Here is a 27,998-nt window from a genome sequence, read left to right as displayed (position 1 = left end):
CAGCCTTTGATTTCTTGAAGTATTCCAGAGTGTGAGGTAGAGGGAAGTCCCTGAATGCTGGCAGGCCAAGACTTCCCTTGATGCTCATTATCAGGGTCAGCTCATAGCTACCATACCCGATACACTTAGAAACTATATGACTTTGCTAACCTATCAGAGCAGCCCATGTCAAACTCATATGTTCTGAAATAAGCAACTCAAATCTACAATCAAAACACCAAAACTCTTTTCCACAATGCCCTAAAGAAACCTTTCTGCACATTATCTACAGCATGAAGAAGTAGGGTCGAAACCCATTCCTATGTCCTCTGGTGCACAGGGACACTAGTCACTCCAGGGAATAGGCAAAGGACAGAGTGTTAACCCTGGAAGGGCAGGTCCCTCTAAGTCTACTAACATTCTATGCCCCATTATGATACTGAAATCAAGCTTACATTACATAATTATGGCATCTACTGACTTCTTCTGTGTTGTGTTCTGGACAGAAATTTTGTCCCAGGAATTCATTGTGCAGCAAAGCCTGTAACACAAGCAGGAACAGGTAAAGGACAATAGCCTTATATTTCCATAAGTTTCTTTTTTTTTTTAAGATTTATTTATTTATTTATTATATATGAGTACACTGTAGCTGTCTTCAGACACACCAGAAGAGGGCATCAGATCTCATTACAGATGGTTGTGAGCCACCATGTGGTTGCTGGGATTTGAACTCAGAACCTCTGGAAGTGCAGTCAGTGCTCTTAACCACTGAGCCATCTCTCCAGCCCTTTCCATAAGTTTCTAAACAATAAACATAGCTATATCTTCAAGTTCAATCTTTTCCACTATTTGCAAAATATTTTAAAAAAAAAAGCCCTACCAAGTTCACAGTCAGCTCGGTACATCAATGTCCCCACCTGGACTGCCCCAGAATCTGGAGGCTTATGATTGAAATAATGATGTTTCCCATTGACTAAAATGTGAAATCACTAACTAAATTACCCCATGCATTCTCCTTCTTTGAATTCTAATCTTACAACCCCATAAAAGCTATAATTAAAACAATGCTATTGAATTATAGTAACAGTATTTCCTTGCTTGTTTTCATCAAAACCAGCTGTAATTATAGGAGGAAAAGTATATTAAGATACACTCCACTGCAGAGAAAGCTCATGAAGCCAGTATGTCTGTGGGTATTACATGGTTTCTGTGTCTTTTAACTTCCTGCTATGAACTACACATCATAGTCTCTGATCCTGTCATCAGTTCTTCATTGGGCAGAAACACTGTGGTTCATTCATTTTTTTTGTCATATCAACAACCTTTCCTCTTTGCTCTGAGCTTTCTCTCCCCCTTCAATTCTCTCAAATAACACACAACAGGGGTAAGGCACAGGCAACTTACTGACCATAGGCTAAGCAAAAAACAGGAATTGTGTACTACAATTGGAATACTCAAGTACAGTGACAGAGAGGAGAGCTTACCCTAAATCCATAATGAGGAATGCTAAAGTACTGAATCCATGAGAGCTTGGGCAGTAAGCTTCCAGAATACAGTGATAGACCTGAAAAAAACTACAAAGAGCAGAACCACAAGTTAGTACCAGTCCTGTGACTAAGAATTCTAGACAAGCTCCTCCCTCTTCACGACCCCTACATCCTTCTGACCATTTCTGCTTTGACCTTCAGACCAAGTCTTTCAAAACATTCTTTCAGTTAACTCTAAACCCAAGTCTTCACTCTTAGCAAAGCCAAGGTTCTTTGTGGTTTTTAAAAGAAAGATCTGTCACCCCACTCTGCAGAAGCCAAACTGTTTATGTTATCTTTAAGATGGCATTCAATCTATACACATCCTTTAAGCTTTAAATAAATACATCTATGCTACATTCTTACAATCATTCCAGATTCCTTATTATATGTAATTTATGTACCTACAGAGTTTATATTGTATAATTCAGGGAATAGCGATATTTAGAACAGAAACATTATTGGTTTCATACATTGTTGATATATGATTGGTTGAATCTCTTGACAATATGACAGGCCATGTGTACTTACTATTCTAATAAAACTAGTGCCACTCAGGAAGCATGCTGGAAGAATGCTTTCCAACTCATTTTATGTCCACCTGACACAAACTAATGGGATGGAGGGAACATAAATTAAGAAAATGCCTCTATAAAATAATCTATAGTCAAGTCAGTGGGACATTGTTTATTAGTGATTAATAGGGCAGGGCTCAGCCCATTGTAATTGATACCATCCCTAGGCTGTGGTCCTGGTTTCTATAAGAAAGCAGGCTGAGCAAGCCATAGGGAGCAATCCCAAAGGCTCCTCCATTGCCTCTATGTTTGCTCCTGCCTCCATGTTTCTGCCAGCGTGAGTTTCTGCCCTGACCTCCTTTGCTGATGAACAAGTTGAAGTATAAGCTCAATAAAGCATTTCTTCCCTAAGATATTTGTGGCATAATGTTTTCTCACAGTTGTAGAAATTCTCACTGAGATAAACACTGGACATCATATACCTACTTCTACTTCCAAGGCTCAATAAGGCTTGTTAAAAGAGTGTTGACTCTCTATCCATGACTACAAGTAATTTGGGATTCAATTAAAATACAGCCTTAAGAAAATTTCTGAAGATTCAGTTTCAGAACTAGAGTTTAAGATCAAACATAGAAAATGTATACAATGACTATTTGTCTTAGTTACTTTCCTGTTGCTGTGATAAACACCATGACAACACATCCAAAAGTCAGAGGCTTGTTAAAATAGAAATTATAAACATAATGGGAAAGAAATGAGGGAAAAATTAATTCACAATAACTTCAAAAATGGGAAGTGAGTAAATATCCTGGAATAAATCCAACCAAATGAAATATTTCTACAATAAAAATTTTAAGAAACTGAAACTAAAGAAATTGAAGAAGATACTAAAAGACAGAAAGACCTCCTATGCTTATATTCCATAGGATAAATATTATGAAATATATATCCTACCAAAAGCAATCGTCAGATTCAATGCAGTCCCCATCAAAATTCCAATATAATTCCAATATAATTTTTTTAAAAACCCTCAAATTTCACATGGAAATACAAAAGACCCAGAATAGCCAGAACAATTCTGAATAACAACAGCAAGACTACTGAAGATATTACTGGAGAGATCACCACCTGCTGGAGGGATCACCACCCACTGGAGGAATCACTACCCACTAGAGGAATTACCACCCATTGGAGGGATCACCACTCACTGGAAGGATTACAATCCTTTGGTAAGAGAACCCATCCCCTTCTTATATGATGAGTAATTCATCTTTTCCACTGATAGGGTTTCTGGAGGATTGTGTGGACATCTGGGAAAAAGAGCAGTTGACTCTGGCAAGTATTATCACCCCATGTGTCCTTCTCTTATACAGAGGCTAGCTTGCTGTTCGCTCCGTAGGAGCAGTGTCCCATTCAAATCAAAGGATACATGAGTCCAGTGATTTCCTGCCTCGCAAGCTTAGCAAGCACGCCTTAGGCGCACTGTGCAACCAAATATTTGCTTCTCTACATCTAGTTTTATAAGCACATCTAGCAAAAGTAAAAACCAAGTGAACTCTAGCAACACCACTGTGTCCTTTAGGGAATGAGGGATTGTTAGGATGCTCTTGAGAATTAACTTCAAAGGCTGCCTGCATGATTCAAAGGGGAAAACCTGGGACACATGAATTTGTCCCAAGAAAGCTTTCTGGTTTTTTTTTTTTAAGTCTAAGACTAGATACTCATAACTGAACTCTTAGTAGAAAAGCCACTTTAGTTATACTGTCAAATTTTTATTATCATTTTAAAAAATCATAAACAAAATTTTTAAATTATTAAGGTTTTTACTGTGGTGAGACCATCTGTTTCCCTGAGCACTGATGTGGGTGATGTGTCCTCCTTCAGAGCCTTCTGAACAGTGGTTTCAGTTCACATCTCAGGAAAGGGGCCCTACCAGGTTGGCTTCCGTTTGTTTTCTGTTTTGTTTTGTTTATCAGTGTTTAGTCCCCATGCAGGTAATGATGGGCTGGTCATTTTTAGCAGAGGAGTCTGGATGAAACTGTAACCTAAGTGGGAGCTTGGGGAGGGGAGATCCAGGACATCATTTATGAGAGACCAATTTAAGTTTCCCTGGGGAGGCCTGTAGATCTGCTGAGATGCAAGAGGCCATTTAACATTCATGTGGAGAGAGGACCCCTTTATCCTGAGAGCTATTTTACCTTAATTAAATCTATTTAGTGATGAGTTACTCTAACATCCTTCATCCTACTAGCAGCAGCGGTGGAGGGGAGGAGGCCTATGTCATTGGAAGAGGTTTCACATCCTATCAGTATACAGTTATGTTGATCTGTTGATTTGTTTCCTTGGTATCTGTGGCAATCCATCTGGATACCTCCACAGGGTTTCAGTTCTGATCTCACATCTGGGTTTGTAATTATCTCCAACCCCCTTTTTCTGTTTTGGAAAATTATACATCATTAACACATACGTATGACAGATACCTGTGTAGACTCCTACCTCAGTTTGGTTTCTATTGCTGTACCAAAAAAATTCATCATGAGCAAAAGTACGTGGAAAAGGGGGTTTATTTAGCTGACCATCCTGACCATATTCTGTCATTAAGAGCAGCCAAGATAGAGACTCAAGGGAGGAAAGAATCTGAGGCAGGAACTGAAACAGAGACCATGAAGGATGCTGATCACTGGCATCCACCCATGGCTTCCTCAGCCTACTTTCTTATACAACCCAGGATGACCTCCCCAGAATGGTACTTTCTACAATGGGCTGGGCCCTCCCACATCAATTAATCAAGAAACTACCTTTAAAGGTTTGTCTATAAGTGAATCTGATGGAATCATTTTCTCAACTGAGATACTGAGGCTGATTCTCTCTCTCTCTCTCTCTCTCTCTCTCTCTCTCTCACACACACACACACACACACACACACACACACACACACACACACTGGTTTCTCTGTATAGCCCTGGTTGTCCTGGAACTTACTCTGTAAACCAGGCTGGCCTGGGCAAGTCCCACCTCCTTTTGACAATGTTCCCTCTTCAAAATGACCAGAGCTTCTTTCAAGTTGACAAAAAAAAACCAAACAAACAAAAAAACAAAAAACAAAAAAAAACCAACCATCAAAATCATAACATCTGTATTGCATCACTCATAGCCTGGAGTCCCCAGTGAATTTCTTGTAAGAGATAGGATGGTTAGAATTTAGTTTCTCAATACTCCATAGCCTTTCTGAAACAGACAATTTACCAGAGGGGTCTCATTGTCCTGCATCTTGTCTGACCTAGCACATGTCCTCTCTGAATATCATGTCTTCTTTGCTGTAGCTTTCAAGCTTTGTTGGAACTAGGATAGCTTTCCCAGTCATGTCACTTTAACTGTGTGCAACATGAGGATAAAGCTCAGACATTTTTAAATGAATTTGGTTTTATCAAGTAGTTTAGTCAAACAAAGGTAGCAAAACCACAGGTAATTACATTGATTACATATATTTTTGTTTTGTATCTGTAATAATTGAGATTGTTTGTATAAAGCTTTAGAAGCCAGTATTTACAACTGTTACCCTTAGTTGGTAACACTTATATTAACTCTGTTGATTTAAGTAAAGGTTTGACATCAATGTACTGACCATTCACTTACAAATTGTAATATCCTGTCTATCATCTCTAAGGTTTATCGCTTATATATTGTAAATAACTTACTTGGCCACTTACAACCTACATAAACTTTCTAGTTTTTCTTTTTGTTCTGGAAATATTTAGTTTAATCTTCATACATAAATTGCTCTTTTAAAAAAAATCTATCTTTACCACTTTCTCCTCTTCCTTCTTTCTTCTTTTGTATTTGTTTTTCTTTTTTGAGGCAGGGTCTCTACATTTAGCCTCTGCTGCCCTGAAACTCACTCTGTAGACCAGGCTGGCCTTGAACTCACCAAGATTTACCTGCCTCTACCTCCCAAGAGCTGGGATGAAAGGTGTGCACCAACATTCCGAGCATCACTTTTACATTATTATATTTTTAAAACTAACTTTTAAAAAATTCCATGAGATATGGGTGTTTGACTGTTTACAGTATACATTTAAGAAGCAACTGTTTCTTTATCATCAGGATACAGAAGAAGAGTAAAATGAAATCTTTTAAACCAATAACAAGAATACAGTTAAAATTTGTGTTTGATGTTGCTGTTGAAATCTACTGGTGAGTTTCACTATCTCAGTAAGAAGCCTGTCAGCTTCCGTACAGGCTCCCTTATTTGTTCACATCTGAAACATGTTAGGGTGAAGTGGAAATGTAAGGGTTCTTTGGAAAGTCAGTTGTATTGGAAAGTGTTTTGCTGGGGCAAAACATGAGGGAGTGTTTTCCTGAAATGAACACAGGTGGAGGACTAAGGCAGACTTGTGAAGGAACATTTTGCTAAAGGGAGGTTACAGGAGAGAGGATGTCCTGCTAAAGCAAGCAAGTGAAGGACACATGATGAAGGATTCTTTGCTAACAACAGGCACGTGTTGGTCTGCCTTACGTTGAGTAGTTGAGCTGCATTTGTCAGGATTCCATAGAGAGAAACACACAAAAAAACTTCCGGTGGTGTGATGCCAACAGGAGCACCCAAGTATGTTACACGCTTTTAGCTCTAAGAACCAAAAAGCTAAGGGTTCCTTTATAGACACTTGTTGATGGACAGGCCAGCAGGTTAGGTAGAGTACTCTGAGTACAAGTCCTGATGTAATTAATGGGCAGAATGTTTCATCACTTTGTCTCCTGTCTGTGGTGACTTAACATTTTGATTGGATGCTGTAAACTATGGGCAGTGAGCTAAAAGTGCTGAAATCTGGGGGAAAGGGTTCCAGGACACATGTGGTGAAATTACAAGTATGCTCAAGGACAGTGACCATTTCACCTGCCTCTTTTCTGCTTTTCTTTCCCTTGGGTGAAAAGGAGACACATGGGGGACACTGGACAGACTACTACAATGGCAGTAACCAAGCACTCATTTTCCTATTGTATTATGGTCTGCTCTACAAGATACAAAACCTGTGTGACGCTGTGGCTAGTGAGGTCATAAGTATCAGGGGAGAATCTGCTATTATTCTTCTGAACTGATATGGTATTAAACTGACTTCTAATGAGTTACTGTTACACCCATAGATTAGTACATCTCAGACATTAATCCAGAGAAGCTTGTTTTTGCAGGTGATGGTGATAGATAGAGGTTCACAACATCAGTAGATGCTGATTGACACAAAGACCCACAACATCAGTAGATCGTGACTGACAGAGACCCACAACATCAGTAGATGGTGATTGACAAAGACCCACAACTGCAAAGAAAAGAGACTGCAAAAGATCCAACCGTGAACAGGAAGTCTGTATTACACCTCTCTTCAAGGTTCAAGGATCATGATGAAACACAGGTTAGAAAGTCTGTATGAGCCAAAAGCAGTGGGTAACTACAGTGAAGCAGTGTCGACTAGTCACAATTGTGCAGTGACACATGTGAATGCAAAACAGTTGTGACAACATGTGAAACAATTGAGCAAGATCAAGCCAGACACATCCCAGCACAGAGGGCAGAGGTGGACATGAAGTCCCACACTTAACTGAGGAGCTATTGGCAACCACTGGGAATGCAGTACCAGTTTTCTTTAAGCATGTAGAGTTTGGAAGCCAACATATACACAGGCACACACAGACAGTCTAAGGTGACCCAGTGGGTTTATAAAAAGTAAAACAAAACATGAGGCAGGATGGGTAGAGTGGTGAGTGTGACAGGACATGGAGTAGCTACTTTGCAGATGCTCATCCAGTGCCATGGTCAAGGCAACTTGTAGAAGAGAGAGTTTGTTCAGCCTTCAGTTTCCAGAGTGATAAGAATCCATCTTGGCAAAGGGGGTATGGCAGCAGTCAGCCAGCATGGACACGGGGTCAGGAAGCAGAATGCTCACCTGTTCACATGAATACACAAAACAGGGAGGGAAGAGCAAGTGGGGAAGACCACAACCACTCAGAACCTGCCCCCAGAGACATACTTTCCCCATCATGTCTCTACCTCACAGCAATTGTGAACTCAGTGTCCTCTAAGGCTCAGGACATAGCTCATTCAATTTGGGAGGGAGAAAATAGGGGTAGACTTGATCAAAACACCTTATAGGCATTTATACAACTCAAACAAAATTTAATTAAAAACATATTATTGACGATTTACATTACTGGATGGCCATATGTATAGGACCATATAAATAGGAAATATAAACAAAACTGAGCACTCTCTCAAAGCCGTGCATTTCCCATTGCCAAACTACAGGATGTTCTTGTACCAAAAGAAATGACATAAATAGTAGCACACTCAATAGTTCTATTCACTTGATATCCTTTGCAGGAAAGTATAGAATCTGGTTGTTTGCCCATTGATTCATATATGTTAAGTGTATAATTTATGGGCATTTAAGGCTAAAACTGAGTAACCAATTTTACAAAGCTGAGCAGAAGTATGCTGATATAGGAGACTGACTTAGTACTAAAGGCTCTGGAACCTCCCACTATTTCTAGTGCTTTTCAGAACACAAGGGAGCCCTGAGATAGCGTCCTCCTGATGAACACCACTTACATTTTCATGACCTTTGCTTTCCCATTAGAGATTAGTGAATAAACCAAGTCATCTCTGCTGTGACTAAAATGACAGCAAGTCTCTTACACCAGTATGAAAGCAAGGCAGCAATCTGTTCCCTTTGTGAGGGAATCAGTCAACCACAGCATTTTCCTAAATTCCAGCTTATTATGGTTTCTAATATGATTCCAAGAAATGTCTTTTAAGAACCCACTAGAAATGGCTGGCTAACTACATCCTAGTGCTGACATTAGAGCAATAGTCACAAAAGAGGAAGAAAGGCAGCTCCTTCTCTCCTACTTTGTTTTGTATATGGCCTCATGTCCCAAGTACTGATTATCAAGCAGGTTACATGTCCAAGAAGGAAGAGAGGAGATTCTTTCTCTTAGAAAAACACACTCACCAGCATGAACACAAAGTAGATGGTCACAAGCAGTGTTGGCACTGCCACTGCATTCTCCCCAGCTCCTATAGACAGTGGCAGGGAGCTAGCAGAATAAGCCAGCACCATGGCAGTACATATCATAGTGAAGAAACACTTCAGACTAATTTCTACTCCTTAGAGAAAAAAAATAAATTAGTCCAGTTCCCCGAGTCAAGAGAATTGTACGTTTTTCAAGTATTTTAATAATCACAGGGACTTGTAACCATTTTAAAACCAGTCAACTATTCTGGATCTCCCATTTCATCACTTCCTTCCATGCAGCCACAGAGAGTTGTTAGACAGGTTTTTTTTTTAATTCTATTGTTAAATCTGTATTTATGTCAGTCTGTGTGAAAGTATGCCACATGTGTGCAGTTTCCCTATGGAGGCCAGAAGGGAGCATCAGATCTTCTACAGCCATAGTTTCAAGCAGCTGAAAGCTAACCAATGATGTGTGTGCTGGGAACCAAACATGGAAGAGCAGCAAGTGCTCTTAATTGATGAGCAATCTACCCAGCCTCATCATATGGCTTTCTTTTTAGACTTGCCAGAAAAATACCTTTCCATAGAATACCCATTTTCCTTTATGCATAATTAAGAACAACTTATGAGATCTCAACATGGAGATCTACAGGCAACACAATTGCCCAAAATTCTATGCCTTCTCTCACAGAAGAATCACAAAAATGATCCTGTCCACATTACCCTGTGTTTATTATAATTGCATTAATAAGGAAATTGAGATTAGGATTGTGCTGGTTAGTTTTTATCAATCCGTTACAAGCTAGGCCCATATGGGAAGAGGAAACCTCAATGAAGAAATGTTTCTGGCCTTTATCCCAGCCACTTGAGAGGCAGAGGCAAGTAGATCTCTGAGTTCAAGGCCACTCAGATCTACAAAGAGAGTCCAGACAGCCAGAGCTTGTTATACAGAGAAACCATATGTTGAAAAAAAAAAAAGAAAAAAAGAGAGAGGAGAAAGAAAGGGAAAGAGGAGGGAGGGGAAGGGAGGGGAAGGAAGGGAAGGAAAAATGCTTCTGTTAGATTGGGAGGAGTAGTTAGAAAACTGTGGATGATGCCATCCTAGGCAGGTGGCCCTGGGTTCCATAAGAAACTACTCTGGGTCTCCAATTTCATCACTTCCTTCCAGGTGACGACAGAGAGTTGTTATAAATGGTTTCTTATTCTATTTTAAAATATAGTGTGCACGTGTCATGGTGTGAATGTGTGATGGTGTGCATGTGTCATGTGTGCATGTGTCATTATTCTCATGTATCATGGTATGCATGTACCATGTTGCATCTTTGTAATGGTGTAAATGTGTCATTGTGTTTATGTCTCATACTGTGCAGGTGCCATGGTTAGCACGTGCCATGGTGTGCATGTGTCATGTATGCATGTCTAATGCTCTGTATATGCAATGGTGTGCATGTGTCATTTTGTGTGTGTGTGTGTGTGTGTGTGTGTGATGCTGTGCATGTGTCATGGTGTGCATGTGTCATTGTGTGTATATGCTATGGTGTTTATATATCATAATGTGCATATGTCATTGTGTACATGTATGATGGTGTGCATATGTCATGGTGTGCATGTGTCATGGTGTACATGTGTCATGGTGTATATGTGTCATGGTGTTCATGTATCACGGAGAAGGATGACTTTCTGGAGTGATTCTCTCTTCTATTTTGGATTCTGAGGATCAAATTTAGGTTGTCAGGTTTGCATGACAAGAACATTCACCCATAAGCCATGCCATGACCTAGATGACTGATTTCAGATGATGAATCTCTTATTAAATGAAGTCTAAGCTTTATCTGTACTCATTTTGGAACAGTGTGTGTGTGTGTGTGTGTGTGTGTGTGTGTGTGTGTGTTAAGAATTTGGAAATTCTAGAGAGTCTAGGATGAAGCCTAACCATAAAACACAAAAATCTGCACATACTCTAAATAACTATTTATATTATCTCCTTCCAACAAATCCCCAATTCAGTGTCTTCTCTCTTTGCAAGCTAGTACTGTAAGACATTGTATATATTTAGTCTTTTTACACACATACATATGTATGCCATATTACCCACTTTTCAATATTTTACTTACATAAAGACTCTTATGCAAAAAAAAAAAAAACAAGAAAAATATATGGCCCGGCTAGAGACATGTCTCAGTGATTCAGAGCATGTGCTATTCTTGAAGAAAGCCTGGATTCACTTGGCAGCACCCACATGGTTGCTCACATTCTCCTGTAACTCCAGTTCTAGGGATCAGGCATCCTCTTCTGGCCTCCCAGGCACTGGGTTCAATTAGTACACACACACACACACACAGAAAGAGAGGGGGGGTAAACACACAAATAAAAAAAATCTCTTAAAGTACATATGGAGAGATATCTATTAGTAAATGTTCTTGCTCCATTTAGCTCTGCCTCAAGCTTGAGAACTGTTTCTCCCTCCTTTGTAAACAGCTTTTGGAGTTCTTTTGTTAAGGAGTTTTGGAGACCATACTCACACAATCACCTGTTTTAGATCACACACAGTGGAGACACACTTTTTTACTTTAAGGCTTACCACAGTTATACAAACCAAAACATCCTCCCCCATGACTAAAGACACATCTCTGGTTTTGTTACTTACCTGCGATGACGTATGTTATCACAGTAAATACAGTACTTGGCAATAGCCTCCTGGGTATTAGCTCAGCCAGCAATTTCCCAAAGAAATAGGATGACACTCTGTAGTATCCACTGGTATGCTCATGTCTGCAGAAACAAAAGTCCTTGTTATACATCCTTAGGTTAGTCCACAGGTGAGATGCTGGCTATCCTGACTTCTCATACCACACGGAGCCTATGAGGACAGTGTCCTGGTACTCTAAGTTGACTCCAGTACACCCCCTCATCTTAGAACCAGCATCCCTAGGCCACCATCTTTATGGCATTTTCACTGAGACTCCCATCAGAGAAATCCCCTGTTTTGTTCACTAGACCACAGAACAGCCTCTGCAGGGAAACAGTCCAAAGTCCCCACTCTCCACAGAGACGCTGCTCCTCTGAGGCTGGCTCCCTGAGGTACCTCAACTCTCAGTATCTCACTTCAGGCAGCAGTGATGGAGACTGTCTTACCCCCTTCATATGAAGAAGGTAACACTGGCCCTGTGAGGTCATGCTGCAGCCACTACCTGCTTCTCTTCTGGATCGCTCACTTTAGGAAATACTTCTTCCTTCAATAATCTCACTTTACAACTATGAATCCTCACCAGCTACTACACCTAGTCCTTCCCCTTCCTGGCCCCTGTCCCTAAGCCATTCCAAAATCCAAGATCTTATCCTGCCAGTGTCTTCATTGCATCTCTGATTTGATTTTTTGAGAAAGGATCACTAGTGAAGGCTGGCCTCAAACTCCATATGTAGCTAAAATGACCATCCTCCTGCCCCACCCCCAAGTGCTGGCATTACAGGAATATCTCCCTGCTGAAGTTTATGTGGTCCTGTGAATCTACTCCAGGGTTTCATGCTTGCTAAGCAAACACTCTATCAACCGAGCTATGCCCTCAGCAATTTTCTGATGATTTTTTTCCTTGGCACACACTTGTAGGCAAATCTTGCCCATCTTTGAAACCATGAAACCTAAGCATAGGTCACCAGGGAAGTCTTCTTCCACATTTGAAAAGCACATGAGATCAGCTAGCTCTCTCTGGCTCTTTCCAGCCCTTCATCCAAAGGAGGCTACACATCCTCACTCTTGTGCAGCTTTACTTCTCCAGCTCCAATCCGCTACTAAACCCACTACACTCAAGCTCTAGCAAAGCCCTGACATCATTTCAGGGGTTCATGGATGAACTTTCATCCCCCTACTGCTACTTTGTCTACAGCAGTGAGACCTGGTGACCACACTCCAACTTTGAAACTTCCACTGAGCTGCAGACACCTTTGCTCTTGCATTCCCACACATTTCTTCAGTTAGTATTAGTAATTTCTATACATACTTCAAAATATATGGTACCATATGATAAACACAAAATTTCATAATTTGTTAATTTTTCAACTAAAACAAACAAAGAAAAATACTGGTAACTCATGAGATAAAGCTCTAGGTCCAACTATGAGTGTAATGGTTTTGATCACCAGCAGCGGATGCCTGGTGCAGCAGGGACTACTCACAGAAAGCGAGCCCTGTCGATCACAAAGAGCTCTCCTGCAGATACACTTGTGATACACTGGAAGACCGTGAGCAGGTAAAGCAGGCTGGCTCTGTCAGAAGAGAATGGAAGCAAATTCAACATTAGCATGGTTTCCCCCCAACACAGCTTGCTCTGTAGTTTAAATGACATTGCACAGACCTTGCTTTTGATGATGATGATGATGATGATGATAGATAGATAGATAGATAGATAGATTGATTGATAGATAGATGATAGATAGATAGATAGATGATAGATAGATAGATAGATAGATGATAGATAGACAGATTGATAGATGATAGATAGATGATAGATAGATAGATAGATAGATAGATAGATAGATAGATAGACAGACAGATTGATAGATGATAGATAGGTAAATAGATAGATAGCAGGTCTGGAGAGATGACTCCACAGTAAAGAGTCCTTGCAAAAGACCCAGGCTTGGTTGTCAGCACCCCACATGGTACATCATAACCATGTCATTAGAGTGGCAGGGGATCCTGTGCAAGCTAGTTTTATGTCAGTTTGACACAAGCTAGAATTATCCTAGAGGAGAGAACTCCAACTGAGAAAATGCTTCCAAAAGATCAAGTTGTAGACAAGCCTGTAGAGCATTTTCCTAAGTAGCGATTGATATTGGAGAACCCAGTCTATTGTGGTTGGTGCCATTCCTGGGCTGTGGTCCTAGGTTCTATAGGGAAGCAGGCTGAGCAATCCCTGGAGAACAAACCAGGAAACAGCACCTTCCATAATCTCTGCATCAGCTCCTGCTTCATATCCCTGCCCTGTATGGGAAAGTATCTTGACTTACTTCAATGATGAACTACAATGTGGAAATAAAAGGCAATCAAACCCTTTTCTCTCCAACTTGGCTTTAGGTCATGGTGTTTCAATGCAGTAATAGTGACCTTAGCTAAGACAGGAGCTGATGCCTTCATGTTATCATCATGGGCACCAAGGCACACGCATGATACACAGAGATATACGTATGAAAACATTCATACATGTAAAAAATTAAATAAATATTTTTTGAAAGAAAGGAAAAATGTAAAACTGTTCTGATTTTAAAAAAAGAATCCTCAGAAGGTGTGAGTCCCATGAGGCATTCACCCTCTCTGTCTCCACAGCAGTATCCATGGATTGATGTGTGTCCTCTAAAACTTCAACGATTTGAAAATGGTCCCTAATACAATGACCTTTTAGTGTGTCTTTTGGGAGTTAATTAGCTTTAGATGAACCGATGAGAGTGGAGTCCCACAGTGTGTTGTGTGTCCTCATTAGAGGAAGACTCAGCAATGTAGCCTCTGCCATGAGACGGCCCTGAGAGAAGGTGCCCAGACACCTATGACAGAACTCTCCCCTTAGACTTTCACACTGCAGTGTGTGGAGACACATTTGGTTTTAAATCCACTGAGCCTGTGGTATTTAATCGTGGCAACCCAACCACCCATCACTTCAGTTTAACTAACAAAACTGGTAAGTATCATTCCTAATATAGAGATAAAGAAAGCTAAAAAAAAAACTCCAAGGGGTTTTCACATCCAGTTAGCCACTTTGCTTTCATAGATGAGTAAGAATGAAAACATGAACTAGTGTAGGGAATCCCCAGCCAAGAGCTTACCACAGGCATCACCCACAGAGTCATCCTTAATGATGATTATCCCTAAAATAGAACATCTTCTTGCATGTTTTCTAAGAGTGTAAACAGATACATTCAGTTGTGATTATTTATGAAGAAATCATTTGTGTCCATGTGAAAAGGGACAGTAAGCAGGAAGAAGGGGCTAAAAGCCCCTGCAGTCATGTATTTCCTGGATGTGTGTGTTAGCTTTGTCTAAGACAAAAGTCATAATTTGGATCCTAACACCCTGGCACATACGCCAGTCAGGAGTCAGTGACTCTTTTTATGTAGGTACATAGTGGATGGATATCCAGATGAAATAAGGGACCTTACTGGAGACAAGTTTCCTCCTATGTAAAGAATTTCATTCTTTTTACCATCTACCAAATTAAAGTAACATGTTGAAAAACAAAGAACAGGATTGAGACTCTGAGAAGAGCAAGAATACTGGCCTCCAGGTCTCCTAGAATTTGAGAGACAGAGGCAGGGAGATTATGGAAGACTGAGGCTAGCCTAGGCTACAGGACAATGCTGGGCCTGTCAGGTTACAACTTTGGCCATGCCTCACAGGATCACATAAGAGCAGTGAAACTGGGTACCTCGTGACAGAACAGAGAGCAGCAGACCTGGGCTCTTCCTCCTCTCCTGAGGAGCAAATCATGTATTTCAAGGCTCATCTGTTTTACCTCTACTCTACTAAATGCACACCTTTCTCTCTTCACTCTTCCCTTCCCACACACATCTGATCTCAGGAGGCAGGTATCCTCCCTCCCTCTCCCTCTCCTTCTCCCTCCCTCTCCCTCTGCCTCTCCCTCCCTCTCTCCCTCTCCCCCAATAAATTGTCCTCTAGTTCCCATCTGTGTTTTCATTTTCATTGATAAAACCAAGAACTCAGAAAAGGAACCTGTGACCCTGGCTACGGTTCACCATATGCCACATCTACTTACTAATCTGATTTTTAAAATATTTTAGTTATAGATTAACAAATTATAGTTAAACGTATAAGGTAGAAAAGAAATATATAACTCATGAAAAGTTTTGTGAATAATTTGCTCAAACTAAACGAAGTGATTCTCCTCTCTGCATCCGTCTTATGGTGCCTCATTTGAAATATGTGCTCAGAAACTTGGAAGTGTGTATTGTATTTGCTGATTTGAATGTGCCACACAAGTTATTTCAGTAGAAGAGAATGTTACTTCCCCAGTTTAATAAATTTTATACTCTTAGCCCACATGTGTCTTCAATGCACACCATCTCCAGCAGTTGCTATCGTCAGCCATGCTGCCGGGAAAGGAATCGTGGTACGATCCATGAGTAAGTGAAACGTGTGTGTCTCTCTGTCTTCAGAGTCTTTTACTTTGCACAATATTCTTTTTTTCCTTTAGAATTATTTTATTAAATCATATATGTATAACAGCTTCTTAATTCTACACACACACCTTTTTTTTCATGATCTTCTTTAAATCTTCAATTCTATCCTTTATTGTTGAAATTCCCATTTTCAAGATAAGCACATTACAATTCTCAGTTTCTTTGCCAGCTATCTGTTGGCAGACAATTAGCTTCTTTAACTCGGTTACTGTGTCCAATGCTCCAGTGAGCATCAGACTACAGATGCATTTGGGGAAGTTATTTCAGATATGTTTGTTAGTATGCTGCGATGGTTTGTATATGCTTGAGACAGGGAGTGGCAGTTTGGCTCTGTTGGAGTAGGTGTGTCACTGTGGGCATGGGCTTTAATATCCTAGTCCTAGCTGCCTGGAAGGGAGTATTCTGCTAGCAGCCTTCAGATGAAGATGTAGAACTCTCAGCTCCTCCTGAACCACACCTGCCTAGATGCTGTTATGTTCTTGCCTTGATGATAATGGATTGAACCTCTGAACCTGTAAGCCAGCCCCAATTAAATGTTGTCCTTATAAGAGATGACTTGTTCACGGTGTCTATTCACAGCAGTAAAATCCTAACTAAGACATATGCACAGGATAAATTTCTGAGTTTAATTATTTCTTTTAATGCCAATTCCTTCCTATTCTGTTGCTATCTCAACCCTATAAGGCTACTGAGTCAAAAGAGCTCATATGCCACAAAATTCAAATCCAGTTCCCAGTCACACTGCTTGGACAAAGTGCAAAGGCAATGCTGGATCCAAACATGACAAGTAACTTCTGGCCTTCTGAACATTATTGATGGTTTAAATGTTAATATTGACCCTGAAAATAATTTAATAGATGATATTGAGGAAGTGTTTCTATCTGTCCTGTTTAGGTTTCTGTTGCTGTGGTAAACACTATAACCAAAAAAACCTTGGGAGAATGGGGTTTATTTGCCTTATATATCCCAAGTAATGCTCCATCCCTGAGGGAAGTCAGAGCAGAAATTCAAGGCAGGAACTCGGGGACAGGAATGGAAGCTGAGGCCATGGAGGAATGCTCCTACTGCCTTGCTCCTCATGACTTGCCCAGCCTGCTTTCTCATACAACTCAGAACCACCTGCTCAGGGCTTGCACTGCTCCTAGTGGGCTAGCCTCGGCCACATCAATCATTCATCAAGACAACACATCACAGACTTGCCTACAGCCAATCTAACAGAGTCATTTTCTCAATTGTAGTTCATTTCCTCTACATGACCCTCGCTTGTGCCAAGTAGACAACTGACAAGCCCACCAACAAAAAGAAACAAGCACTACTCAGGAAGCATGAAATAAACTATACACAAAGGCCATTTCACACAGTTCAACTTCTTCTAAAACACTGTAGGAGAGGAAGTGAAAAATACAAAGAGTATTTCACAATTTCTAAAAGCCAATGTAGAAACAGCTAATAAAGCGCTCCTTTATGTTTGCATTTTCCAAGAACATTTCTTCTTCAGAGTTTTCATGGTTCATGTCTGAATGATTCCTGTGACAGTGACTACACCTTCTTTCTTGTGACCTAAGCTGTGCTGGATTGAGGTGTGCCCTCTACATGCACACAAGACAAGTCCTAGCAGGATTGGAAAATGTTCAGACTTCATTGAAGATGCCTGGAAACAGCTGTAACAATTGTCTCTGTGCAGACTGATGGCCAATCCACATAGGAGGAAACTCACTGAAGAGCTGGTTTTATTCTTCTTTCTTTCAAAACTAACTGTTTTTTCCACACATCAAATAGATTTTTGGGGCTGGACAGGTGGCCTGTTCAGCAAAGTATCAGCCATGCAACCATGAGAACTTGAGTTCAGAGCCAGAACCAATGTGAAAGCCAGGCACACACTTCATACCTGTACTACACAGATGAAGGATACAGAGGTGGATCTTAGAGTTCATTGGTCAGCCAGCCAGCCAATCACTGAGCTCTAGGTTGAGTGAGAAACCTGTCTTGAAAGAGACAGTGGAGAATCATCAAGGAAAACCTAGCCTCAGCCTCCATCTTCAACATGGAGACACATGCATGTTGACCCACATGTACATGTATACACACCTACATAAACATGGAAGAAGCCCATACAAGAGTGCATATAAAATATAAAACACTGCATACTTACACCCAAATACACACTCATGAACACTAACACACACACAGTCTTTCTCACATATTTATACATATTCACATACACACACTCTCACAAACATTCTCACACATGCATAAGCAGTCACACACTGACACACATCTCACATACACATGCTCACACACACTTTCCATCATACACACACATGCACACACACACAGAGAGAGAGAGAGAGAGAGAGAGAGAGAGAGAGAGAGAGAGACAGAGACAGAGACAGAGACACTGACACAGACACAGACACAGACACAGACACAGACACAGACACAGACACAGACACAGACACAGACACAGACACAGACACAGACACAGACAGACAGAGACAGAGAGACAGAGAGAGAGAAGCTTCCTAAAGTTTCTTTAGTTGTCAAACCTCTCTGGCCAGTGTGAGGTGCCCTGTCTGTGGACGTATAGCAGGGAGCACAGTTTTGAACAAAACATTTGCCATACATAAATTTCAGTGAGAATTCTGACAGTGGTGATGCTGCTGAGAAATTATGTTTGGAACGTGTTATAGTTTAACATGAACAGATATCTCTTAAAGATTATAACTCAAACTAGACAATGGCCACAAAAGTGACATCTATATGAGGAGTCAGAATAAATGAATCGCATCCTGCTACCCAATACTCACATTCAAACAAACCAAATATATTCAAGAAAATTGGCCCAGAAACAACAAACGCAGAATAAATTGGTAAGCTAAAACCATTCATATCAACTGAATAAAACGGCAACACAGAGAAGAACAGAAATGCATGTGCATCATGCATCTGGTGAGGAGTTCATTTGTGAGAAACAAAAATAACTATAACTCAATAGCAAGGAAGAATTCAAGGCCAGTGAGATGGTTTGACAGGTAAGATGATGACTGCCGGGCTTGGTGACCTGCAAGCAATCCCTGAAACTCTCGCCCTCCCATGTGGTGGAGGGGTCAGCTCTTGTAAATTGTCCTCTGTCGTCCACATGCATGCTATAGGACATACATACCCACCACATACACACACTAAGTAAATAAATACATAATTTTGGAATGAAAAGAAAATATTCCAATTTAAAAGGGGAAAACAGGTTTTACAAAGAATTCATAAAGCATCTGATGAGTACTAGTCTATTTTCTTCTAAGGTATCTTGTTCAAAGCAAGAACAAATATGTTTGGGGGAGAATATGGACATTCTTGAGCCCTTGTGTTCTGCTGGTAAGAATATTAAATAGTACAGTGGAGTTGCAGGCAGGAAAGCAGTACCTCAAATAACAGAATGACCTTACGATATGTCAACTCTAGCCCTCTAACTTAAGGACAAAATTCCAGGACTCAAACACATGTATTTACACCCTCAGCAGCATCAGTTATAGTAGCCAAAGGTGAGAGAAAACTGCGTTTCCAGGCTGAGATGAACGAGAAGCAACAGCATGTGCACACAATGGACAATTATTGTGCCTTATAGAGCCCAAGAAATCCCCACACGTGCTTTTTTGATGAGCCCTGAAGACATTATACTAATGGAATCAAGTCAGCCAGAACAAACGAGAACCTAATCAAACCAAGAACAAACCACAAACACTTTACAACTTCAATTCAGGGTCCAACATTAGTCGTATTTGAAGGCAGAGAATAGAGTGGTGGTTGGCAGGAATTGAGAGTGTTCAGCATGGAGTGGGGGAGTCTTCTCTCAGAGCTATGGGACTCCATGTAGGAAGTTGAAACATTGTCCTTACATTTAGATTGTGGTTAAAGGCACATACACCAAAACCCGTTAAAACCATTTCCTCCTTCTGGGTTACCTTATCTAGCCTTGATATGGGGATATGTACCTAGTCTTCTTGAAGCTTTTTATTCCATGTTTGGTTGGTGTCACTAGGAGGGCTGCTCTTTTCTTAGGAGAAGAGATGGGGTTGCATCTGGGAGAGAGGGGAGGGAGGGAAGAAACTGGGGGAGGGGAGGAGAAATATGGTAAGGATGTAACATATAAGATGAGAATATAAAAATGTGAACTGTGTAGTATGTATAGTACCATACCATCTGCACATAAACACATGAAAAGTGAGCTCTTCCACTCAGCTTTCAATGGACCACACACTCGACCACATAATAAATGCTTTCTCGTCATGAATTCCAAGCCTGAATGGAATTTTGTAAGCCTGAACAAAATGACAGCACTGTCTCAAAATCAGGACCCAAGTTTGCTTACCTCATCTGGACTTCAATACAATCATTTTTTAGGACACGGAAAGTGGTGCCTACAGCTGCAGCCAGTATGACTGTGATAACGGCCTATCGAACAGAAAATTTAAAAAAAAAAAGGAAAATTTCCATTAGGAGTAAAAAGTGCTCAACACATTGTCCATTATTTTAAGATATGTGGTTTCCTAATCATATCTCCACAATGAGATGAACATCACATTTTGACCAGAATCCTGGGAGAAAATAAAACACACATGTTTATAGCCTACTAGTATGTTAAATTAAAAATTGAGGGCCCTGCAATCTGAGGCCCTAACAGTACAGACCCTGGAAAAGCTAAGATTTCTCCCTGTACCCCAGGAGGAATGGCCAGTGAAGGTCCAATAATAAAATTAAAATCCACCCACAATGCAGTTCCTAACTGTGGATGTGTGTGCTGAGAGGGGGTGACTCATGGGCATGACTCATACAACTGACAGTGTAATTCAAATGATAACACACATACACACAGAGAAGGCAGCAACCCTGAAACATGAAAATGGCTGTACACATGTTAAGAACTAGGCAGGGTTTCATCGTAGCCAACAACTGGGCATCTTTCTGTATTCAACAGAAGCTACGTGTCTGATTGTGGCAGGATATTTTCCTGCCCATTGTATTTGCAGTGGAGCTCTGTGATTGAGCAGTACAAGAGGTAGGCAGAGTGAGGAGTTGGGAGGAGAAAAGAGGAAGAAAAGAGGAGGGGAAGGAGGAAGAGAAGCAAGACAGAGGAAGACATTCGGATCTCTGGCAGTCTCGAGTAATTAAACATATCAAAAGGTTAGCTATTGGGTAACAATTCTAATTGTGTGGGCATCTTGTGTATTCTGCATTTGCTAATATATACATTCATTGGATAATCTTTAAGAATTAAGAGTCTCATTTCTACTAGGTACAGGAATTGTTATATCTACTGCATGGGGGTGGCAGAGTTAGCCCATGAGCCAAAATTAGAGCCATGGAGTCCATGAAGCTGACTGGTGGAGGAACCAGCCACGCCATCTCGTGGAGCCAGGTCGGCATCCTGGCTAGCATGGCCGGTCACTAGTGTGGAAACTTAGAGCGGGAACACAGTTATGGTCCAGAGCTAGCCGCTCGGTGCCGCACCAATTTTTCAAATATCTACCATTACATCTGATAATAAAGTAACAACCCACAATATAACCAGGTAAGCTGACTATAACGACTGCACAGGAGAGGGGATGGAAAGCCACAGCGGAGCACTTGCCCTCTAATAGCTAAGCCCCTGAGACCAATAGATAACGCAGCAGAATCATCAACATCATCACCAAATAAAAACATCTATGAATATGTTTTGACCCAAGTAAGCTGGGACAACTACATTTCTGTGACATTCATGTTAAAATAACAGAAAATTTAAGGTAGGATGACCATTCTTACAGAAGGATGACCATTGTTACAGAGACAGTTTAAAGAAAAGCAGAGAGTGACCTCTACTCAGTTCCCAGTTAGCTGACAGGGAGGAGCCGGGTTAAGTCTGGTTGCACTGTGTATGAACTGTTCTCTTTGAATAGCTCCTGCTTTCATACACCAGCCCCTAAGTAGGGAAACAGTACTCCACAACAGGAATCATCACTCAGGCAGTAGATGCACAGGCTCCCATCAGAGATGTTCAATGGCACTGTTTCCTCACAGCCTGATTTCAGCTACAGATCATCCCTTCTTCCCCTCCCTTTCTCCAGCCATCTCTAACCCTTCCCCACTTATAGACTTCTCCAAAGTCTGTTCTGTCTCCTGACATGCTACAAATTTTATCTATTCGTGCAGGTACCATCCATCTACCCACATGGAATTTGCATCAGGAAAATTCCGTTGTGTTCACTTTATTCATGCCTGTACTTGAACTTGAGGATGTGCAGGTGAATTAAAGAACACAGCTGAGAGGAACTCCAAGTGTGCCTCTCATTACTTTATGGAACTGTTGAATTAAGTTTCCTACATGTATTAGTCATTACAGTCCCTCTAAGTAAAAAACAACCACTAAAAAGGTTTTCTGTAAGTATGAAGTTAATCATGTTCTACTTGTTGCAGTGAAAAATTCTGCACGGCAAATACAGAGAGAACACAAATGTACGGACAGCAGCAGAAGCAAGTGTGACCCAGAAGTCACTGACACAGACACATTGTTCCCACTTGAGTTTTTCACAGGATGTTTAAGATAATTCATCAGATTACCTGAATCACAGTGACCCATGGAAAACCCTTGAAATTTTTGAATGATCGACAGATAATCCACCCAAGCTGATGCCACAAAGAGGTGACACATGTGGTCTCCATGGCTGAGACCCTCTCCAGCTTCTGTTCCCCCAAGAGTTGATCCAGCTTGGTTCTTGTTCCCGTGTACCAGCAGGACTTGGCATACTTATCGGCCAATTCTCTTGTGACGTCACATTGTGTCTTTAAAAGCTCTTCATATTTGTCAGCTTTGTGATGAAAGTGGATAAAGAAAAGAAACAGCAGAAAATAATTTAACTGATTTTTCTGTTGAATTGCATGTTGAATTCCTGAATGTATCATATGTTTTCACATGTGTTATGTATTGATTTTTCTTTGAGACAGTCTTATGTAACCTAGACTTTCCTCAAAGTTGCTATGTAGCCAAGGGTGACCTCAAACTTCTCCTGGTCCACCTGATTCCGTGTCTCAAGTACTGTGACTACTGGCATCCACCTTGACACCCAGTTATGCAGGGCTAGGAACCAAAGTTAAGGCTTTGTGCTTGCTAGGCAAGCATTCTCCTGGGTAATTTATATCTTCAGCCCACAAAAATTTGAGAATAAAACAATTGCTACCTGTTTAATTCTTTTACATATTAGACAAGTATCCGTAACTGTGATGGCTATTCCTCGTTTTCAACTTGACTACATCCAGAACAAACTACAATTCAGAAATGGAGGGCACACCTCTGATCCAGATCTTGAGGCTGGAAGACCCAGATTTCTGACCTAGATCTTGATATGGAGATCTTGAGGCATAGTGGCCTTAAAACGTTCAGGGCCAGGCAAGGTAGTACAAGCCTTTAATCCCAGGAGACTAAGGCAAGGAGATCTCTGAGTTCAAGGTCAACCTGTGACAAAGCAAGTTTTAGACCCAGGAGTGGTGGTACACATCTTAATCTGGGCCACGCCTCCTGCTGGAGACCTACATAAGGACACTGGAAGAAAGAAGATTCGCTCTTCTTTAACCGCTTGCACTTACGTTCCAGCACATCTGTAGGAACCTACTTCTACAGAAGATCTGAAACAACTAGCCTCATGGGATTGAGCAACTACTAGATTCTTCGACTTCCCATTCACAGCTGCCCATTGTTGGGGTAGTTGGACTACAGACTATAAGTCATTATAATAAAATTTCCTTAATATATAGAAACATTCCGGAAGTCCTGTGACTCTAGAAAACCCTGACTAATGCACTAACTGATCTGAGTATTGTTATTATCCCATAGATTCAGCAGACTGGATAGCCTTTTCCCTTCTGGACCCTAATTCTTAACAAAGGTTTCTCTCTCATACGGTTCTACATTTCTTAATATAAAGGTCTGATCCCTGCTTCCTACTACATGCAAATACACATTTAAATGTATAAAATGCCAAATTTCTTTAAGTTATAGTGTGTCACAGTTTGTCACACGGAATACCCTTTTGCAAATGTTTATTGAAATGAGACATTGGTCTGTTTTGAAACCTCTGGCTTCTGCTGCACTATCAATACTGGATTTTTATGAAGACTTCTCTCAGATATCCTGTTGTAGCCCTGTGTCATGGAGGTCCTGTATCTTTGGATGTATAGGACCAGTCCTTTCACAAGCTCCAGCAGATCAAAGATGGAGTAGATGATGGGGTGGGCTAACTCAAAGCCCTGGGTTTGGGCCTCGGTGGTACCTGAGCTGCTCAGCCCCCAGCTCTCCAGTATCTTCATCACCAGGGTGACCTCTCTAGCACTGCCCCAGCTAGCTCCCCCAGGGCTGCAATCAGCAAGGGGCAGGGCCAGTTCTCCGGCTCTTATGCCCAGCAGCTCAACAGCCCTCACGCCACCGGAGTCAGCTCTATTGTGGTGCCCAGGTGAGGTACAGGGCCCACGCTGTAGAGTGCTGCAGCCTGAGGGGGAAGGCCAGCTCTCCCGCTCTCACACCCTCAGGGCAGGCTCACCTGTGCTTTCTTACCTGATCTACTGCACTGCCCAGGTAAGGGGCAGAGCACTCTTTCCATGCTCTTGCCCTAGGGTGTCACCAGGGCCAGTTCACAGGGTCAGGCCCTTCTCCACTGATCACTGATTACAAAGATACTCTACAGACTTGTCTACAGCCCAATCTTATGGGAGTATTTTCTTAACAGAGGTTTCTTCCTCTTAGGTGACTTTCTGTGACTAGTTGGCATAGCCCTGCAATGCCTGTACTTGGGAGGTAAGGTAGAAAGAGAACAGATGCAAGGCCAGCCTGGCTACCTAAGCAAGCCTTATCTAAAACAGTACAAGAATAATATGCTGATCAATGATCATTTACTTTCTAACAGAAATTTCCGTCACTACTGACAATATCATCTAAATGTTCTTTCATGAATCAAAGCAAAATCACCCAGCACTGAACAGAAGCAAAGTCTATCAGCTAATATTAGGACACTTAATTAATATAAAAGTTATGTTCTAATGAACCATTGTGGTGTTTAAATGAAGTCACTTAGGCAAAAATGTCTGACTCTAGAAGACTCACATACCGTCATGGCCGGCTTCGTTTGTTTTTAATATATTAGAGAAACCTCCATTAATGACGTCCAGGAAGAAGTCTGCAGGGTTGTTGTGGGACTCACACTCGTAACCTACAAAGAGTACAGCCCAAGAACACAAACCTGAGGACACTCTGTCAGAGAGTGGGGGAGGGGAGGAAAGACAGTCTAACTTTTTCCTCTTCTTGCGATTTTCCTCCACTAATTTATTTTTTTTACATATACGTGTGCATGTGCATGTGCGTGGTGTACTCATACAACATTTCAGCAATCTCGCTTTCCTATCTAATGTATAGAGAGTATGCATGTTTATCTGTATGATATACATATACATGCAAACTCTTCCTGTGAGACAAACATTTGAACTCAGCCTAAATTTTTACTGGGCTCCATAGACTCGCCAAGTTTATACATTTCAAATGACAATGAGGGGGTGGTGGCACACGCCTTTAATCACTTAAATGACGATGATTAATTAATAACAAAAAAGCAGTGCTAGGAAGTAAATAGTTAAGCCTATACTTGGACTCGGAGAATCCCTCATAATTGTATTCATACTTCTAAATGATAAGGCTGACTGCATGAACCTTTGAAAACGTCTCACCATACACTCTGAAAAACACAAGCAGACCAAAAATATGACGTCAGACTTAAGTCTCTATAACCCCTAAGCAAGGACTGAACCCAAAATACAAACATCCCCATAAGCCCCATAAGTAAGTACATCTCTGCAGCACCTCAGAGTCAAATCACACACTAAGGGAGAACTGAAGACCATCGTCAGCTACATGAGCGAGAGCACTGTGATACAAGGCCTTTCTCGAGCTATTCAAATGATGGATAATGGGCCCTGAGGCCAAAAAAGAGACATGAACAACAAACCGTATCGGGGTTTTTTTTTTTGGTTTCTTTTTTTTTTTGGTTTTTCGAGACAGGGTTTCTCTGTGTAGCCCTGGCTGTCCTGGAACTCACTCTGTAGACCAGGCTGGCCTCAAATTCAGAAATCCGCCTGGCTCTGCCTCCCAAGTGCTGGGATTAAAGGCGTGAGCCACCACCGCCCCGCTAACAAACCGTATTGTTAAACTAACAAAAATCCTGCCCCAAAATTAACCAACAGTATTTAAAGCGGAGAAACCTACACATATTAAGTCTGCACGAGAGTCTAACAGCATCCCTGATATCCCGTTTCTCTTTGGAGGTCTTGTGAATGAAGAAGCTCTCATAACAATAGGCAACCATACCTGCAGATCTGAAGTACTCCAAAGCATCCTCTGCAGGTCCATGAAACATGAGTTTTCCTGAAGCCACTAAGGTGAGGCTATTGAAAACCCTGAAGATGGAGTACTGAGCCTGACTGATGGAGAAGATGATTGTCCGTCCCATCCTCGAGATCCTAAGTTCAGCGAGGGAGACATGCTAAGTCGCCAGACACTGGAACCTTGAATTCTCCACACAATATTACACTCCTGAAGGTATACTCTTTGTTCCCATTTCAGGTTGAATTGTCCTTATAAACACCTCATCTCACTTGTGTTATGCATCTGAGTGACAAACCATGCTCTATGCTTCTATTTAAAAATCTACAACTTCTTAACGTGTGGAATATCAGGTGTTCATGGTCCATCAGAGTTTCATTGACACTGCTGATCTCCAGGCAGTGTAGACATCCAATTCATCTGAGACAATGAATTGGATCAGTGTGATGGTTTGTATATGCTCAGCCCAGGGAATGGCACTATTAGAAGGTGTGGCCCTGTTAGAGTAGGTGTGGCCTTGTTGGAGCACGTGTGTTGCTGTAGGTGTGGGCATTAAGACCTCATCCTAGCTGCCTGGAAGTCTTTATTCTGCCAGCAGCCTTCAGATGAAGATGTAGAACTCTCAGCTCCTCCTGAGGTACCATGCCTGCCTGGATGCTGCCATGCGCCTGCTTTGATGATAATGGACTGAACCTCTCATAAATGACAGATCAGGGCATAGACACAGAGAGAAGGAAGATACACAATCCACAGCTCAGTGAGACATGTTCAGCAGATACAGCCTGTGGATACCTTCATTTCTGGCTTCCGGTATCCAGACTGTAAGAAATTTAACTTCTGTCAACTCATTTAGTCTGGGGTGTCCCTAACAGTGCACTGGCAAGCAACCTTCCTTCCCCTCAGCCCACTGGGTTCTAGTCTATCCTGTCTCTTGAATGTTCCAGACACGTCAAACATGCTTTGCCTCAGCTGTCACTGTGTTCAGATCTCTCCACTCAGCCCCAGCTCATTTGTCACGTGCTTGAGGGTTTAGGGACATGCTATTTAGAGCAGTGCTCCACCTTCTCCACAGCCACTCATCTGATGTTCTAGGCTATGTTCTTGATGCCTCTTCTTTGTTGGTTGAAGTTTCCCTCCAGTAAACAAGAGTTCTGTTGCCTACTTCTGAATCTCCTGCACCGAAAATGCACAGAAGCGACTGGGTATTAAGTTAATAAAACCTTAATGTCCCTTTAGCACATACCTTCTCAGGACTGAGATGATATCATTCACAGTTTTCAAGTCTAAGTCAGTGGTGGGATCGTCCAAGAACAATATGGGATGCTCAGTGACCAGTTCCATTGCTATACTGGTCCTTTTCCTGAGTTCTTTGGATCTAGGCTAAAAC

The 27,998-nt window shown here is 41.4% G+C and overlaps 1 protein-coding gene across 5 annotated transcripts in view; it reads right to left on the bottom strand.

Annotated features, from left to right (window-relative positions):
• The window catches only part of LOC114633741 (ATP-binding cassette sub-family G member 3-like), a 50,122-nt gene that overhangs the window by 2,172 nt on the left and 19,952 nt on the right, over positions 1–27,998 (bottom strand). For 4 of the 5 annotated variants that reach the window (XM_028782372.1, XM_028782368.1, XM_028782371.1 and 1 more), the window contains 10 exons: positions 27,855–27,991; positions 26,597–26,748; positions 25,347–25,448; positions 22,810–23,057; positions 20,582–20,664; positions 13,201–13,290; positions 11,675–11,799; positions 9,025–9,179; positions 1,464–1,553; positions 435–520 (listed from right to left, as the gene is read on the bottom strand). In XM_028782372.1, coding sequence (XP_028638205.1) covers positions 435–520; positions 1,464–1,553; positions 9,025–9,179; positions 11,675–11,799; positions 13,201–13,290; positions 20,582–20,664; positions 22,810–23,057; positions 25,347–25,448; positions 26,597–26,748; positions 27,855–27,991 — 1,268 coding nt within the window. Of the gene's footprint in view, positions 1–434; positions 521–1,463; positions 1,554–5,972; positions 7,960–9,024; positions 9,180–11,674; positions 11,800–13,200; positions 13,291–20,581; positions 20,665–22,809; positions 23,058–25,346; positions 25,449–26,596; positions 26,749–27,854; positions 27,992–27,998 lie in introns of those variants that run through there. The other variant, XM_028782373.1, reaches the window with a different exon arrangement.

The sequence above is a fragment of the Grammomys surdaster genome, unplaced genomic scaffold, assembly GCF_004785775.1.
Source record: "Grammomys surdaster isolate TR1022 unplaced genomic scaffold, NIH_TR_1.0 751, whole genome shotgun sequence".
Lineage (NCBI taxonomy): Eukaryota > Metazoa > Chordata > Mammalia > Rodentia > Muridae > Grammomys > Grammomys surdaster.
Note: the sequence above shows the minus strand (reverse complement) of the source record. Positions and strands in the feature narration are given on the sequence as shown.